Raw genomic sequence first — 19,437 nt, 5'->3', positions numbered from 1 at the left:
AAATATTACTAGACATTCGGATGATTTTACATCATAGTAAAGAGAGGAACAAAAAATACCTTTCCACTCAGTTATCATTGCTTCAGATATTATGGTTTACATTAGCATTCTAAAGATTTACCCAGAGCAATTTCCTGGTTCTCCAGTGTTTTGCCACACATCCCTGCAGTCACATTGTTTTAATGTACGATTACGTGGCATATAGCCATGCATCTAAAACTCTCAAAGGCTCATTTAGTATGCATTAAGTTGACTGGCACGAAACACTATCATAGGTGTTTTGTACTGGCACGAATACTGTGTCATGATATCGGATCCCATTTACTGTTTTCCTACTATTTAAAAAGAGCTGGCTGCTTCCTTCCATAAAATGACAGTAACAGAACTAAGCAAACATGTACAAAGGTAATCCAGCAAGAAGTACTGCATGTAAAAGTAAGCAAAATTTTTTTTTGGATTGTGCCGTTCTTCCTTTATATAGTTCTTTGCTCTGTCAATGTGCAAAACAAAATAAGTCTGTTAGGAAACTGCATTTGTTATCAGCCCATACTCCTTAAATGGCAGGACTGTAAATATTTTTCTTCATTATCACCCTGATAGTAAATAACTTTGCAGGTGTGATTTAATCAGTAGGAATGCCAAGATTTCACAATTTTTTGGCCCATATTAAAGAAAACTAGTAATAAAGAAACCCATGCACCAGGAAACAAATGAACACCATTAGTGAACTAAGATCTATGAAGCAGGGTTCAAGATCATTTTGGTTGTATTTTATGACAGTTGATATGTTTGCATGACAGTTCATCTGTTTTCTTATCTGAGAAAGTGTTGTATAATAAATCATCATTTATTGCATATTTTGCAACTTTGTCAAAAGGCACACCTAAGATTTTGTTTTGGTAATAAATTCTACCCAACTGTGTACAGGAATTCATTTGACAATCTAGACATAGTTAAAATATTTTGGTATTTTCCAACTTCAGCACTTTTGATCTAGCAACAACAATCCAGCTATTCATCTGGTTTGCGCAGCACCACATTAACTTTCTTCTAAATTTAATTATGCTTAAAAACCAACAGGAGATTATGAAGTAATTCTCTAAATGAAAATCACCAGTAAGCAAACAAACCACCAAGGCTGCTGGACAAGGACCTCTTCTCCCACCTCTTAACTGCTGCTTCTTCTCTCCTTTTTGCTTGCTTTTTCCCTTTGGGAGTGTTTTATCTCTATATATGAATTTAGCAACAGAAGGTTGGAATCAAGCTCAGCCATACTCCTTGGCACGTGTGGCTAAGGTGAGAATAACAAACAATTTAGCAGGTATTTTTTTGTTTAACCATCACTGAGACAAATGGGATTTAGGTGCTTCAGCATTGGGTACCTTGAAGATCACTGAAATCAGAAGCTGCTGCTTACTCACAAATGCATACGGGTGTCGCAGTTTGGGCAAAGCAACCCACTGCTCTGTGCAGGCAGCTTGCTCCTGCCTCTGCACTTCCCCACTTCTAGTGCCCCAGAAGCATTTATACCCTTACCCAGCAAACTGGCGAACTGATTTACCTAGTAACTATGCCAGGAGAAAGAAATGATTTGTTTTACCTCAAATCATTTCCTTGGTTGGGTTCAGCATGTGGCTGCACAAACGTTTGTGCTGGCGGGAGGGAGGCAGCACAGGGCGAAAGTGGGCAGCAAGCATGGGAGGGAGAGCTCTGCCCGCTTTTTTGGTGACAGTGCTGGCCTATGCTTGCTTACAACGCGCGGAAGGCTGCTGTGTCAACCCAAGCACTGGCCAGTTAGCTAAGATGGACTCACGACAGCTCGCTTTCTCTTTTGGAAAAGTTTACTAAGTGCCTAAGCAGTAATCAGAGAAAGTAGGGTTCACTCACTGAATACTCCACTCACACAAACATCTACAGGTCATATAAAATAGCATTACAAGATTCTGTTTTACTTAGACTGCATTGCATTGCACAGTTTTAAGGGGCTTCAACAAGTTGAATGCTCAAGTTCTGGCCTGAACTGAGACAGTGAAGCCATGTACGTGCTCTCCTAAATAAGGGCCTCTCTATTTCTGCCTTACCTCCAGGAAGTGAGAGGAAAGTTGAGTAACAAAATTAATTTACTAATAAAACGTCAAATAAGTTTCCCTGACTTACAGTGTAACTAACTGATTGTAGTTACCTGTGTCATCACTGCTATCATATCAAACTTTACTTTGATCAATTTGAGAAAAGCAAGCACTGAACTAAAAGCTGAATATTCAAGTTGTAAACAAAACAAAACCACCCCTTAGGCAAATGTCAATGTTGTATAAACAGGCAGACAAAGGGTGGCATTTTCACCTACATTCAACCTCAGGATCAGTTTTCAGCACCCTGGCCGAAAGGTAATGTCCTCTCCAGGACCCAGCAAAAGATGCTGATTAAGTTTTTCAGGGGGAACCCAATTCCTGATGAAATAAAGGATCAGCTACTGAGATAAGTTGAGAAGATTATGTGTGTGCACTAGCTCAGCTAGTTCTGCTTTCATTTTCACTAAAAAAAGATGGCAGCACCACAGTCCAATCATGTTTTTTCTGTCTTCAATATCCTAAATGAAACTGCATAGGATTAATGGATACTGCAGTTTCAGCCTGCAATTTGCCAGCATCCGATGTGATTTGCACAGAGGAGACCAAAACAGAATTACAGCAATTTTGAAATTCCACCAAATGCACAGTTCTTCCAAACTGGGCTTCTTTTCAAGTTTGAAGACACTTAATCAGAACTGAGAGAACAAAATAAAACTACTGCATAGATGCAGAAACAAAAATTCGTATCAAACAAGCATTTAGACCATTGGTTAGATTTTTTTTTTTAAGCATACAGCAGACATCACTCCTTCAACACCAGAGAAAAAATGGCACATTTGCATAACAAAAACCGCTATGCTAGTTGTTAATACTCTCTGCTGACAGAAAATGGAACACTTTGTTTGCGTGTAACTTCTAGAGTCAAAATGGTAGATTACTTTCCTTGGAATCATTTAAGGAGGAAGTATTTGTCTCTGTGCATTGCTGATAGAGGGCAAGTATCTCCCTGTGCTCCAAGATCCCCTTCGCTCCTGTGGCTGCAGCTGCTGTGCGGGGATTCTGCAGTGGCAAGTCCAGCCTCCTGCGACAGCTGGCTTACACAAGCCCAAGACCTACAGTCCTCCTCCCCTCTCCTGCGTGTAGTTTTGCGGGTGTGCTTGCATGAGACAGACACACAGACACACACATTCTCTATCCACTTCTTTAGAGTTCTAGGGAAAAAAAAGAATTGGAAATATTAAAGGAGAAAGGAGACTCCATTAATTTGCAAAAGGACAAGATAAATGAGGACAAAGGAACAAAAATATTAGAGGGGAAAACAGGACTGTGAAGAAAGCAAGAAAATATCCATTTCCAAAAAGAACAGACAAGACCATAGCTCTGTAGGTTTAGAAAGAGAATTAACCACAGAGTGGTATGAAAGGAGGGTAAAACAGGCAAGATTACAGAAAGAACAGATTTAGGAAGATGAACTCTGAAGCTCATTTTCTCCCTGAAAATGTAGCAGAGGGAGACAGCAAGCAATTTCCCATGAACAGTCAGTTCTTTAATATGCAATACTGCAGTACCTTCTATACAATCTTTATAATCATCAGACAAAAAAAACCCTTAATCATCTCAGCAGTTTATTTTCACAATCTGCAGTCTTTAATGGAAGCTTCATCAATGCTAACTACAAACCCAGAATTTACTGTAAGCTATTATGCTGATATTTCCAAAAATAAGTTAATGCTCATTAACTACCACATCTCAGCAGGAATTCTGGCACCAGTGCTTCAGAATCAGCACTAGCTGCTTATTGATAATGTTTAAGATACTGGTTACTATGTACAGAAGCCCTGCTGCAGTGATGCTTTCTCTCCTGCAGTCAGCAGTCTCAGCAGGCTTAGACTGGACCTTGATAAGCGATAGAGGAGCCAGACTTCTGGGGAAGGATCCCAGCATTTTGGAATTTGTCAGCTGCATTGGTCCAACATAGCCAGAATTTAACAACCTTCCGAACGTGCTGCAAAGACTGCATTTGAAAGAACATGGGGTTTTTTTTGGGTGGGAAGAGGCTGATCATATGTTTTATGATACAAGCAGAGAGTTTCCTATTCATATTAGCAAAGTAACTGAAATTAATCTGGCTGCATTACAAATCAGTCCTCTCTACTTCATTAAAAACGTGCATGCATTCTATAGCTGGAGTCAGCAATTAATATGTATGAACTGCTAAGACTGAAAAACACTTCTTTTTCTAACCTTGCTTTCTCAGACAACTCTATGAAATCCACACCTTTAAAACAGAAGTTTTCATTACTCACTGTTTTTCAGTGTTTCTAGTTGGAAAACTCACTGAAAATCCCTTCAGGCTTTTGAATTCAATGGCGTAAGTTTTGAAGGAGAAAAAAACTCTTCCTATTAGCTATATCTTAAAAATATATATATATATTGAGAGTCTCACTGACTTTCAAGATCACAAATCCTTCTAAGGATTTATGTTCAGCTTTACATAACATGAGAAGATGTGTGTCAGCAGTGAAGCCACACACCCGTATCAACTATAGATTTTTGGCAGACACAGAAAAACTTTCTTCTATTACAGATTCTTGTGCCCTGTTCTTTGACTGTTTGTAGCTCAGTAACTTCTGTTCTGCCTCCATGTTTCCCAAAGCCTTGAATCAGAGTACCTTCAGGCCTCATTTCTCTAGGTCTCTCAAAGCTTCCCACACTATTGTGAATTCCCTTCCATATTTCCTGCAGTCCTTCTAAACACCCTCAGGTCACTTTGACATCCCCTGCTAGCTGGGCAGGGACTAGCACAGGCTATGTATTGCTTTCGCTACGTAATGTGCTTGACTAGTTACTATGTGCAGACTGGCCAGCAAATAATAATTAAAGCTGGGATTTCCCCATCTTTCCCTCAGCAGACATACTAACAGGATATTTCTTTTCTGAGTTGTGATTTTCCGTGAAACTGAGAACTTAACCATCCTAAAGTGAAAACTTCTTGGGGAAGCTGTGAAAGCCACATATTTGGAGAAAACAGGTGCATCATATTAAAGAGAAAAAATCATTCTAACACGGTAAATACAAAAGACGACAGAAAGACAGATGGAAGATGCTTAAGACATGGAGCAGAGTTAGCCCAAGCGGAACGAGGTCAGAAAACCATGAGAAAAGGAGGACAACCATCTATGAGCTTTTTATCAGTGTATTTGTCCTAGCTTCTCCTCAGACAGCACATTTTAAAAGCACTTTTTTGTTTTTAGTGTGCAAACAATTCTTCTCTTCATAAACCAGAAGAGATTTGATATCAGAAACCCAGAGCTGAGCTCAATGCTTTCTTACACTCACTCAAGTCACTTCCATCACAGCCTCTTCAAAAACAAACGAACAAAAACCCACAGCCATCTCCCCCCCCCCCCCCCCCCCCCAAAAAAAAAAAGGCCACGGTGTACTTACCAGTAAAGTGCATACACATACAACTGGGACAGGAATGGTATGAACATTAATATATTAAACTAACATATTACAGCCTTTTTACTTTCTGTGTCATGTAAGTAATTGAGGAATTACATACTAATTACACATGCAAATTATGCAGACCTATTACCATCGCGTCTCCAGACTTCTAGATCATTGGTGCTTAGGTGGTGTACAAGCTAGTGCCTGTGAGAATCCATAAGAACACTATTTATAAATAGGCTTCTGCTGACTTATGCCAGATAAAGGATCTTATCCCAATGATTTGCAAATTATATCTTTAAGAGGACTTCAAGTTCCTGTTTCTTCACAAATACAGTGATGAGAAAACAACTCACGTTCAACTTGATCAAACATTACTGAAAACAAGAAATCTCTCGGTGTCATGTAATATTCTCCTTCATATTCCAACGATGCAAAATGCATGAAGCGATGCTTCCGAAGAGACAGTCTTTCTGCCATTTCTTCATTAGCAACATCTTCCTTCTGAAACAGAAAAAAATCCATGCAGAAGGTGGCTGGATTTGTAGACCAACTTTGTAATCAGAAAGAATCCAATACCCGGTCTTGATTAACCTCAATATTTGGAGATAACCATAATGAGAGTCTACTTGAAATTAAAACTTTTAACAGCATAGCCCTAATGAATGAAATACGTATGTGACGTTTGAAATATTTTCTAGCTTCACTGAGAGTATGGTTTAACAACGCAGCTCAGCCAAATTAACGGCTTGCTGTCACGGAAGGCTGCCCCTGCTTCCCACTCCCTTGCTCTTACCATATGGTCCTGCACCTCCTTGCCTCCTCAGCTTCGCTGAGCCAAGTTCAGCTTGCTAACTCAACAGAAAACTGAACTGACCAAACAGCAAAAATTATTTTGCCGGGTTAATGAATGGCTCAGCAAAGGTTTAAGTGTGCACTACATCTTTGCAAATAAATCACTCCTGGAGTTAATTATCAAGTTATGGAACAACTTCTAAGATGGCAGAATAATAATGTCTCAGCTTAGGTATGGGCCTATCTTTTAAAGAAATTAAAAAAATGGAAAGAGCAACATAAACACCAACAAAGAAAGAGATAGCATCATCAATCCCAAAGATTCAACACATCAAGGAAACAAAAAGCTTTCCATAAAACCTCCAAACTCTACCAAATATTGAAAGACTCATGATCAAAATCATACAAGCTGACAATACTACTGAATAATAGTAATGGTATTTAATGGCAGAAAGGAAGGACCATTTAGGATTTCAAAGATAACAACTGAGAAAAGGAAAATGATAAGCTATAAAACTTAGAACATACTATGTGTATTGAACATAAACCACTGAACAATTCTACCACCAGTAGCATCACTCACTAAGTTTAAAATTGATCATATTTTAGGAGTTAAAAGATGTGAGAAAGCGATGGAAAAGCAAGAAAATCTAAAACGAGACTGAGTACTGAGACTCCAGCTTGTACACTGCTGCTACAAGCAGTTACAGAAACACTGATCTCCAGCTAGATCAGGGTCTGTGGCATTACTCATCAGTTGGTTCAGATCACAGGGCACAGCCTACCAAAGCCCAGCGTTAAGTCTTCCAGCAAACTCTCACTGCCTGCCTGTGAAGTTTGCAGTTTCCAGACCATCTGTATGGACTGCCTGGCATTCAAAGATTTCAGTACAACGCTGGTGTCTGCTACATTTTGCAAAAGGGGGGTTGCTCCTGAGCAGACAGCGTCTCATCAAAGACCAGTGTGTGCAGGGGCTTGGGACCGGGCTCTGTAGCCAGCTGCTGGTTACACTCAAGCCAGTCGCAGGTGCAGTGAGAGTCTCCCTGGCAGATGTTAAAACATAGTGTCTGCTCCGTAAGCGTGGCGGGGCGAATTGTGGGTTGCAAGCAAGCAGGCAGGAGCACAACAGCGGAGTGGGGAGACCAGCAGGGACACCTTAATAGGCTTTGCTGAAGTCCCCATTTCACCGATTGTAACTGCAAGCCTGGAAACAGGTATACGATTGCATGGGAGGCTGCTACAAAAACTGGGAATGCATACAGTTATTTGCAAATAGTGGAGCTGGTGATGGGTGTGCATCTATGCGCACATCCAGGGAGTGCTTGAGCAAAGAGGAAATAGGAGTCTTGAATCATTTTAAAGCTGTGATGAGATTTCAGACCTTTTCAGTTTTAACTTGTTATTCCTCAAGGATGAGAACTGCTAATTCTTTTTAAAACTTTGGGGGACCAAGTGACCCTGTAATTGCTTTGTTAACAAGCTTCAACAAATGCTGTTGCACGTTTTAAATGAACAGCTCATAGTTGCAGGATATTAACATGCAGTATTCTTATAAGAATCATCTCCTTCTCATAACAACATGAACAATTTTTTCCCTAAAGCAAATTTAAAAATGGAAAATTGCTTTGCAGTTACGCTTTAACTGAAATTATGGAATGCACAAACACTAAAGAAAAAAGTTTATGCAAGAAATAAAGAGTTAACCCTAGGATATCTTCATGCTAACTGGATTTTCAAGTGTCTAAAACCTCAGAGTATTTGTCTGAATTCTGTTTAAAGCAAAACTTTATTACTGATATCAAAGCACCGAATTTCAGCAATTGTCAATTTTAATTGAAATAAGACAGGTATAAGTTCACATATTAACTCCAAACAATGCCTGCTAGTTGGAAAGAGGATGTATTGCCATCAAAATAATAATAATGCGTGACTACAGTTTCATTGAGCCCCTTTTTCTTTCATGAAGCTAGCATCCCTCACTTGTAAAACAGCCTTGGGAACAAGTGTCATTTCTTATGAAAGCCAGCTTCAAATACTAGCACAAATTACAGAAGCAAACCTGATGCAACAAGATGTATCAGCTGTGCCAACTCCTGCTATTTATTCAAAGTCTGCAAAATGCTGGAAGTCCTGTCACTGTATGAAAATCTTAGCATCTGTTAAAAGTGGTCTAACCTTTCTGGATACTATCAAGAGCTCAGCTAGAGCTATAGCGGAGTTCAACTGCTCACATTTAGCCACTTGTACTTCTGAATAGTGTATGGTCCTCAGACTGTAAATTCATGGCGTTCTGACAAGAGCAGGGCAATTTACACCAGCTACAAAGCTAACTTCGCTTCTTTATAATGGCAGGTATCTTCATTCCTGCTTTCCCTCCGCTTTTTAGGTTGGTTACTCTGATAATCTCTTCAGCATATTAAAGTAATTACGAATTCGGGCTGACCCCACTATCTACTCAAATAACCATACAAAGCCCAGCAAAGGCAACGGTGCCAACTCAGTTTGAGAACGTTAGAAAAGAATGGCTACACAACAATCAGGAGACTGATAGCACGGAAGTAGCATAAAATGAAAACGAAGTGTTTACAGTTATCTAATATCCCATGATTTTCCTCTTTAAGTAGGAACACAAGGCAGACTTCAGTGAAGGTCTGGGAGAAAAACATGTAAAGACAAAGAAGAAAGCATATAAAAAAATTTTAAAAATTCTGAATTTCACTCCCCCCCAAACGGTTATGAAAATAAAGTCTGAGATTTCCCAAAACAGCTCTGCATTCTGCACAAAACCTCAGAAAAAAAAGGTCAAAGTTTATTTCAAGAACTCTGCTACTACAGATCAGCTGGTAGGCTAAGGGAACAGGGCTTTTTCAGCGCGGAGCAGAGACGGCTTCAGGGGGACTTAATAATGAGGAGGTTATCAAGGAGGAGTCAGGCTCTACACAGCAGTGCATGGCAGGACAGCAAGAGACAACAGGCGCAAACTGCAACAAAAGTGGCTCTGACTCTGGATAAAAGGAAACACTTATCATGAGGAGAGTCAGACACTGGAGCAGGTCGCCCAGAGAACTTCTGCCGTCTCCATCCTTGGAAGTTTTCAAGACCTGACTGGACCAAGTCCTGAGCAACATGATCTGGTCTCAGAGCTGACCCTGCTACAAGCAGGAGATCGACCAGAGACCTCTTGGGGTCCCTTCCAGCCTGAATTATTCTATGATCCTATGAGAAGGAACAGGTTAGAAAAACAATATTTGATGATACCTCTAACTGTATCAAAAATAAGTGATACATAATTTAAAAATCAATTCAGCAGCACCCACTAATAAGACAAAAGAGTAGTCACTAGTGGTAGGATTTATCTTATCTAACTTCGGACATCTACAACATCAGCATCTCCATTAAGCCTGGTTATCCAGGCTCCCTTTATAACGAGTGGAGAGAATGGCAGTTCTAAAGTGCAATTACTGACAGTGACTTGTTTTAGCTTTCCAGAAGGAAAGTTCAGAAGAGGCAGGGAGGGATGGAGAGCACCACAAAACAAGGCGACTCTCCCTCACTCCAAGCACATTTGCACAATTCTATTGCATGTCAGAATGAAAATCTGGCCGAACATAACCTGGGGGTGGAAGTCTGGAGGAGAACAGGAGGCAGGGGTGTTATGTATGTTTCAGTCAGAATACAGTGTGTGAGAAACATGCAGACTTTTACTGTCCAGAGTGATGGCAACAGCACATTGCTGGCACATTTGTGGCCAGAGCCACAAATAACAGGTCACAACGACATAATACCTTGTAATTACCATCATTCCCACTATGTTTTCCACAACTCAAACCAAGACTGTTCAAATTGGTATAATACAATTTTGGTACCTAACAATATCATGACTTTTTTTTGTCTCAGTGTCATGAAAGACTTAAATGCTTCTGCACATCACTATTACAGAGGGAACTTAGGAATCGTAACCCCTTTAGGCTAGCAAATCCTTCAGAATAACCCCCAAATTCTCTTAAGGACTTGAGCCTGCTACTTTTGGCATCAGAAACTAGAAATTCACAATGAAGCTGTAATGACATCAAAAAAAAGATGACTTCTTGGGTCTACACCATATAACTTATAATTGAGAAAATACTGCAATTGTTTCTGCAGTTTTAATTAAATGGAATGAAACTGGCTGTTTGCCTCTTAAAAATCTTGCTACTTAGCACTGATTAAATTTTAGCAGACTTACACTAATCAGATGTTGATACAGGCATATAAATTCACTGAAATAGGTGCAGTCGTGGACCACAGAGCAGAATGTTGTGACAAATTTATAGTCAAACTCCCCTTCGTTTTATAAAAGAAAAAGGAAATGTTACTTGGGATTGAATCACTAGTTCTTGACAATCTGCTCAAAGGTCCTTTTTTTTTCCAGATAATGGAAGACAAGATGATTTAAGTAAAACAACAGAAAGGAAGCTTACAAAACGAATGGCCCCCCACACAGATTTTATCTGTTGCCATTCTGCTGTAATCATTTTTGTTAGATTAAAAGCAAACACCATTATCCCATTCACTTTTAAGTTATTTTAAGATCAAGATCCTGCTGTTCTCTATGTAATCAGGTATTTTCTACAACAGAACTCCCTTCTTTAAAGACCAGAAATATTTAAATAGTGCCATATTAAAGCCAATAATATCAATAAACACAACCACGTGTAAATGACAATGCATATCCATATATGTGTTTATGACTTCCACTACTGTTTCATTCTCACTGAAGTACCAAAACAGTATGCCTTTAATTTCTTCTCAACTGCCAATGCTTATTCACTGCTTCTGCAGGTACAGAAGGGTTTCTCTTTGGAGAACTCTGCTTAATAAAATGACTTCCTCAATGTCTTCCAAAAGCATTCATCTGATCAAGAGACAGACCAAATACTAGATTACTGTCAACTCAATTATTTGCATTACTGACACCACAGATGGAGAATTAAGTCTCTGTTTTGCATGGTGTGGGACTTCAACTAAGAAGTCTTGTCAGATTAAAGGTTGTGGCATACAGTGGCAATTGGGCTTTCTTTTCTATGCTTCTGCAGCCAGAAGCATTGGAGAATGCAGCATAGAGAATCAGCTCAAGGCCAGTGTTTGTACCAGCTGTGATGGATTCCACTTGACTCCACGAGTATCCACCATTTCTGCTCCGAGATGGCTTCTTTCATCAGGCATAGCAACATGTAAAACCACAGTTAGCTCAGGCCTGGCTCTGTGCCTGAGCTAGCAAGCCCCTTCATTGAAGGACAGAAAAGCATAACGCAAAGATGCTGAGTGGCCCTTCATTAGCTACCCCAACTCTAAAATGATGAGTGCAAGAGCATGGCTAGCTTCAGAACCTGGCTAGATCTCAGCAGCCTTCTACAAAACTAACTGGGTACAGCTGCTTCACCACCATAGCACTGAAGGACTGAGCAATTTTGCTGTGATGTCAGACCCAAGCAGTTTCCATGTGTTCATGTAAAGCTGCACCTGAACACGCAAATTGGGGGGCATGATGCAGACATCAGGGCTTTGCTGGAGCTCTAGCAGGGCACACAATTACCCAGAGCTAGCAAGTGGAATCAGAAATGAGTTAGGTCCTTGAGACAATGCTGGCATATGTCTGTAGCAACTTTCCCAGGACCCACATTATTTGAGTTTTTCCACTACATGGTATTTCCCAGCCCCTATGGCCATGAATAACAGTAGGCTGACTCAGGGTAACGAAGTCACAAACAATTCCAGCAACATAAATTATCAATCTTCTATAAACAGGCATGGAGAGGGAAAAACAGAACAAAAATACTGTCTCGACCAATGCTATTACTTGGCCTTTTTGGAGCCACATGGAGTTGCTTAATGCATTTGGTTATAAACTTAAGTTACAATAGGAACCACTAGTTGTTTGTTTAGTCTGACTTAAACATCTCATTCCTCTTAATTTCGTCCTTCAACATACTGCCACTATTTAATTAAACTTTGAGTGACTGCTTACTTATATTCTGGTCATCATACTTCTCTAGTTAGCCAAACTGCCAATTACTACCCTCATACTACCTCATTTCTCCTCCATTTCACCACACGAAACCAACTCTCGTAACCCTGATAAACAGTATGAGCAATACAGTTTACTTGGCTATTCTTCCTGTCAAAATACTCATTTCAGAACATGTTCTGGAGTGTAATGACCAAGCTCTTTGCGTTAATGATATCATTTCTTTCCAGCAAACAATCTTTGTTGTTTGTGAACTGCTATTATAGTGATGAAATTATTCCTGAAACTATGGTTTATGACAGCCCCTAACTCCTGTGAAACGCAGATATACTTCGTTGGAAAAGAAGGACACAGGCATCCTAAAGCAGGTACAGGCCATGTCTTATGGCTATATATTAAATATAGCCAAGTGAGAGGTAGCAGCTTACATGCTTCTGTAAAAGCTGTACCCCCTTCAGTCACCCTTTTTCTCTTCACCAACATGCATCTCATGTCCTCAGCAAGCAAGAATGCCTGACTCACAGAAGGCAGTTGGCAAAGGATGAAAGTATGTGAGAAGTATTATAAAGTTATGAATATTTTTGAAGGTCAGAAGCATAACTTGCATTTGATCTGAGAAAGAATAGATGACTGAACAGCTATTCTAATGCATATTCCAAATACCTGACCAAACACTGAATTAAAATCATGTTTTGAACGAAAGGGTGACCAAATTACTTCTTGTGAAGAACCAATGTAGAACACGCACAGGGGAGCAAGCTCTCTCTCAACAGTTCATATCCTTCCCACTTCAATTAAGTCCTGAATAACTTCCAAGTACTTTTTCCAAGCACTTTTCCCTGAGTCATCCAAGGAGTCTTTCAGCCAGAAAAGAGTAAGATTTGACATTCCTGACATTTCTAAAAAGACTGACAAAGCATTTATTTTGCTCATAGAAATGCATGATCAGTGCAAAAGGCATTGTTTTCCTCCTGACTCATTTTGTGGAATGGAATTAAGTAGAGATAGGTATATTGTAGGGAAAAAATCATATATTTAAGGCTGGACTTCAGATACTAAAGCATCTGTAATCAACATCTCAACAGTGCAAACTTAAAGCAAATAGGATACAAAATTCAGATTTACTCAGAGGCAGTGTGTGGGAAGAATCCATTACTACTTTATTTTTCTCCTGTGAAAGACTCTTGCAAGCATAATTTAAAATGACTACGAGATTGACTTACGCTTATTTTTGTCTTTAATAGTGCCATATAAGAAGAAATTAAACCATAAAGAACTATGCCGAATTAATGTTAAGGCTGTGGCTGAAATGCCATCCTTAACTTGTGCTACTGTGCATAGCTAGAGCAAGGGCTTGGAACGGTGGGTGTTCCACATACCACACGCTCTACAATACCAAAGCACAACTCAATGAATTAACAATGAAATTTCAGCTTAAACTTAGTTGCCTTTATGGTTTTATGTCAAACCTCTGATGTTAATTTAAGAATGCAAATGGTAAAGCTATGATAGTTAATAGTGAATTAGAATTGAATGATATAAAAAGGACTCTCCAACGATGCCAGTGTTTCCCTCTATGATTGATGTGGCAATTGATCAGCTGCTAATCAGCCACTGGCATCTCTAAGCATTACTGAAGACTATGGTTTGCTGCTTGGTTTCCTGCACTGAGAAAAGCCAAAGGGCAACATTACTTCTTAAAACGAACTTTCAGATTTATGTAATGAATCTGTTTTATCAGTCTCTTAATTCAGGATGCTAATAAATAATGCATGGTGTTCAATTTTGGGCTTTGATATATTTTCTCGGTATAAAAAATAGCGAGTCTAAGTGAAAGCAAAAGCCTCTTATTTACTATATCTTTGAACATTTTTGAATTCATTTAATAAAAATGAAGGGTAACATAAATAAGATCTTGATAACCTTTAGCTAATGTTAGTTTGGTAACATAGCTAATGTTAGTTTGGTAACATAGCTAAATAAATTCTGCATTCACCCAAAATGTAAGTACTTGTGTACAAACTCAAATACTTGCAGCTGAGCATATGAGTTAGAAACAATTTAAAAATAAGTTTATATACTTATGACATCTCTCCCTTATATTTACAGTTATGTTTTCCACTTTCTTTCATTTTATTTTTTCTCCCTTTGCATGGAACTTGATATCCTGGTGTGCCTGCATCTTTTATATATGTTTTCCATCATGTTTTTTTCCTGTAATATTAAATAAATGACATTTTCCAGTTTATTTTTCCCCAACACCATTCTTCTTTCTTTGCTCATTTGCAATTATTATCTCATTTTGCCTCTTTGCATCCTTTAACTGTCTGTCTTTCCTTCTTCATCTGCACACCCTCTTCTTTCACTTTTTGCTTGGGAGGAATGGTAATGCCACAAGACTTCTTTTCCTTCTCTTTTGAAAGGAGCATCAATGCTCTCTTTTTCTTCCCCAATTTGGAAGAGTTAATTTACACCACTCATTTTACCTGCTATAAAAGCATAACTAAACCAATGTGTGGGATGTACATTAAAATCCATTTGGTGCCAGCAGGCTCTCTGGGAGCCTTAGATTTGGATTCATTAATTCATACGTGATCTACAGATGGAATAAGCAACTCCGTATCAAATTTCTCTAAGATTGATGAAAACTTTGCAGTTAACTTGTGTCATTATTGTATATCAATTTCAACTCAATCCAATCTGAAATGATCAAAATAACAGAAAACATAACTTAACCTCAATCCCTGCTGCACATACTGACATACCTACTACGCGTGATGAATGCACAGAGGATAAAGTGGGAAGCTCAAGGTTTAGAAGTTTCATATGATGCAATGATTTATAGATGAAAAAGATTTTTGACAAGAAATCCATTTTATACAAGTATGTGACTCACAGAAAGCTCAGGATTGTAATATTTAAGAAAGCCTGGGTAAATACATGCAAAAGAAACTTGTGCTTTCACAAAAAGGACTGTGAGCCACATATTCAGTGCACCAGCTCCCAAAACCAATACCAAGTCAAAGAGACAAGATTAGAAGCAAAATCTTCTTATGAAGTGAATTAGTCTCTATTACTCTGTTTCAACATTATATTTCTCCGGTTTGATCTAGCAGATCAAACTGCATAGCCTGGAGATACCTAAACAGGAAGGAAAAGAAAAAAAAGACTGATTTCCATTTGAAAAAAAGTTCTAACTATTTTAATGACTGCTTAGCAACATAAAATTAAACAACTACACTACTAAAAACTCTAACAGTCTTAAAATCATTAAGGATGAAATGGACAAAAGATGGGAAGAGCCCAGACTCCTAAAAGAGCTGGTTAGCATTCACAACTGCGCAGTATGAGAATGAAATGGCCTTACGTCTAATCAGCTCAGCACGGCTGAATATAAGCGCTCCAAAATTAGATGAACCTGTTTCTATGCAGCAACAGGTGCCACTCCTGTCCTTTCTTCCAAAGAGTTGCTCAGTTATGCTGTGCTAATACTAATTAGTGACAGTTGTTCGAAGCAGCAGCTGAATAGCTTTTTTATTTGCATCTAAAATCCCCAAATTTTTATTTTTATTCTTTCTGTCCCACTCTGTATTTCACTGATTTCAAAGTACACTGGTGGACAAAAAGCCGGTATCCCACTGTTAACAGGATCCCTACCAAACCGAGAATTAAACTGAATATGAGGATAACACAGAAAACAGTCTCAGTTCGAAAGCTTTTTCAATTTCACTATTCATTTCCAGGCATTTCAGTTTTAGCAGAGCTCACTTTCTAAATATAAAAAGAAGTAGGAAGCTAAGGCTTTTCCACAAGCAGAGTATAACAAAGGCAGATAAGGTCTACAAGTTCCAGCACAACAGAAAACCAGTTCATTTAACAAACCATACATTTGCACCTCAACTTGCAAGTTATCACATTGTACTGCTTGCAAATTCCACTACTGCAGCTGATACTCTGCTTGAACACTTTTCTGTAGAAATACTGAATATATACAGAACAGCAGGAGGATGACGTGGACACTTTAAAGGCAATACCTACAGGAAACAGATTCATGCAGCTTTCTTAGAAAGCTCATTACACTGGTGTTATATTTGACAGTCAGTTGACTTAAGTGAAAAGTGCATTGTACCTATTTCTCATTGATCTTTTTCAGTCAAACAACTGCACATTAAAATGATAAAGTATGAAGACATTAATACATGTATCTTTTAAAGTAATAAGAGCTGGATATTTTTGAAAGATCTCATGGGCCTATATTAAACTGATACATGGAGCTTATATATTTGCCTCTAAAAAGCAATATCATCTCCCCCTGCCAAATATTTTCTCAATTCAAACGACGCAGGGACTGTCTCTGAGGCACACCTTCTCAGGAGGACCTGGGAGAGGCTCTGAGCCACCTGAGCGTTTTGCTTACCGTGGACTTGCAGATCTTTAGGACTTTTCAATTAATAGTTTACCTCTTACGAGTATTTGTGCGGTAGAAGGAAACCATATATGCCCTTTGCGAATAGCTTCTTGTTTTTCTGGTGCAACTCAGACAGTAGCTCCACTTGGTCTGTTCCACACTACGTCAACTGGGTTGAGACAGTCTGCTTGTTTTGTCCCCGTTCAGCTTAACTGCGTGCCCTTCAAAATGGGACTCTGCCTGCCTCTGAGCATGAGAACGGGGAATTTCTGCAGTCCAAGTCATGACAACTGCACAGTGCTATATATTTTTGCCTGACGCTTTACAGCTTTAAAAGCTTTTTGTTGTCATACTTTTTGATCCCGTTACAACTGTACAGAGAGAAAATAAATTCTTAATGGCTTTAATAGTAGCTGGTTGAATGATAGACCAGAATAGACCAGAAAAGACTGTCGTCTGCATATTTTCAAAACACTTTTCAGAATACCTATCATTTTAAAGCATTATTTTTAACACGTTTGCACGTCCAAAATGTTTTAAACAGTGACTGAATACACAGTGCCTTCCAGAAAAGTGCAAGCAGAAACAGTCTTAGATTTACATATCAGCTCACTGAAACATGCTGTGTGCCAGTTATAATTAGACATTAAAATGCGCATCCTTTAATCTGACATTTTTTAACCTAGGTACTTCGGATTTGCTACACGAGGAATTTTCAACAACGCTGGGACTGCTTTACAAGAAATACACATTGTGTTACAGCTGCAGTTCAGGCGAACGCTGTGCTGATCAGAAACAACTGTACAGTGATGGGAACTGATGGACCCACTTCTCTGCCACGTATATGCGCCCTCAAAACAAAAATGCCTGGGGATGTCATTTTCCTGCACTAAAAACAAGTAACTTTGTTCTATGTAGAAGATTAAATGCAACTCAAACTGAAGAAAACAGGAAGTAATGTCTATGCAAGTGTCCTATTATACTTTCAAAGAATGAAAAACAAGGTGATGATCTTAAATATGCAAGTACCATACATGCTAGCTGTCTTCTCTCTCTGTAAATGAGTGCTTTTCTTTAGTCAGCCTGCAAATGCTTTAAAAGAAACTTATATTTGTTATGAATTTATCCAAATTTCTGTGCCCTCCTTTTTGAAAGCTCTGAAACAAATGAAGAAAACTCAGGTAGTTCAAAATGCAGTGAATCTGAGCACTAAGTTCTGCTGGCTGGTGCTCGACTGAGACATGAGAACTGAATTTACTCTTCACGGAAAGAGAGGCCTCCTTGGTCACAAGGTCTAGAAGCTGGTGTTTTAAGGCTCTTGTTTTAACCCATCCATGTATTCAGCAGTATCACAATTCACTGTTCATTATAGGTTGGTATGAAGGCTGTACACAAAGCTACTTAAAAAACACCTGCCAGAAAAGAAATCAGGAATTTTACAGTTTAATCTTTTTTTTGAGACTGTCCATTTAATAAGAAAAACAAAATAGAAGAAGACATGCAACCAAGCAAGTGCTTGCTACAAATACTCTGAAATAAAAAAAATCACTGCTTAAAAGAAAGAAGAGGCCAAATAATGGGGTGGTATTCAAAAAATATTATTTCGCTGAAAACAAATGTATGAGAATCCTAGATGTGACAGATTACTGGAAATAAAGGAACACTCTGCTCAGAAAGAGTCAGACTTTCCTTTTGTGATAATGTTAATATTACAATGCTAATCACATTAATGCTCTCCCAGAAGCTTGAAGGTTTCCTACGGAAAAATGCTTTCAAAGCTTTTTTCCAACCCCTTTACAATGATGACATTTTGTACATTAAAGACACATGCAAATGGCAAAGAAAAATAAGAGAATTAAAAAAAAAAGCCAGATATACTCTGGATTCTTCTACATAAGCAACTAAATTGAAACCAAAATAAATACCTAGCTGAATCTGTCACAATACTCTTTTTCTCCATAAGAAGGCTACCAGATTTTAAATCTCATTACTACCTATGCTATATCAAGATGTTTTCTCAGTTCTCCAAGAGCCTGGTACTTAAAAAGGTGGCATACCTGATGGGGAGTTAACTGACTAGGCTGCCATGGGGGGTAGAAACCCCCCCCTCCCACTCTCACTAAACCTCTCAAATAAAGCATTAAACAGCATCTGTGAGGTGTGAAATTCTTCACTCTTAAATACAGTGAACTAACACTGTTAGGTAAAACTTCCATGGTGGTAAATTAATCAGAGAATGACAGTATGTAAAAGAAAGAAAACAGAGTCCCTTTACAGCTTTTTTCTTTCTTTCTTTCTTTTTTTTTTTTTAAGGTTTAGTCACATATATGAAAAATGGCTAGCAAGTTAAGCTCTTTAGAAGACAGGTCAGAGTTATGCTCAGGGGATTTAGCTGGTCCCAGCAGAGACAAGAAAAAAACATCCATATGTCCTGAAAGATTAATACAAAAATAACAATAAAGTAATTTCAACCACAAGCAATGTTTATACTATGATCAAGCTGTAAAATTATATTTATTTCTCCATAAAGATACTGACTTTACTTCTAAACAAATGATTTGTTTTCTGTAGGAGTGAATGGTCTTGGAACAATGCACTGCGTAAAACTTAGATGTCTTAAAGCACACTATATATTCCAATGACTAGACTAGTCTTGCTTATTTTTTTAAACTTTCTACCTATGCAGAATTTTTCTTCTAGAACAT

At 38.6% G+C, this 19,437-nt stretch overlaps 1 protein-coding gene across 2 annotated transcripts in view; it reads right to left on the bottom strand.

Annotated features, from left to right (window-relative positions):
- Nucleotides 1–19,437, bottom strand: part of MICU2 (mitochondrial calcium uptake 2) — a 162,392-nt gene that overhangs the window by 62,865 nt on the left and 80,090 nt on the right. For both annotated transcript variants that reach the window (XM_064505015.1, XM_064505016.1), the window contains one exon: nucleotides 5,879–6,026. In XM_064505015.1, the coding sequence (XP_064361085.1) occupies nucleotides 5,879–6,026 (148 nt within the window). The remainder of the gene's footprint in view (nucleotides 1–5,878; nucleotides 6,027–19,437) is intronic.

The sequence above is a fragment of the Dromaius novaehollandiae genome, chromosome 1, assembly GCF_036370855.1.
Source record: "Dromaius novaehollandiae isolate bDroNov1 chromosome 1, bDroNov1.hap1, whole genome shotgun sequence".
NCBI classification, from domain to species: Eukaryota; Metazoa; Chordata; class Aves; order Casuariiformes; family Dromaiidae; genus Dromaius; species Dromaius novaehollandiae.
Note: the sequence above shows the minus strand (reverse complement) of the source record. Positions and strands in the feature narration are given on the sequence as shown.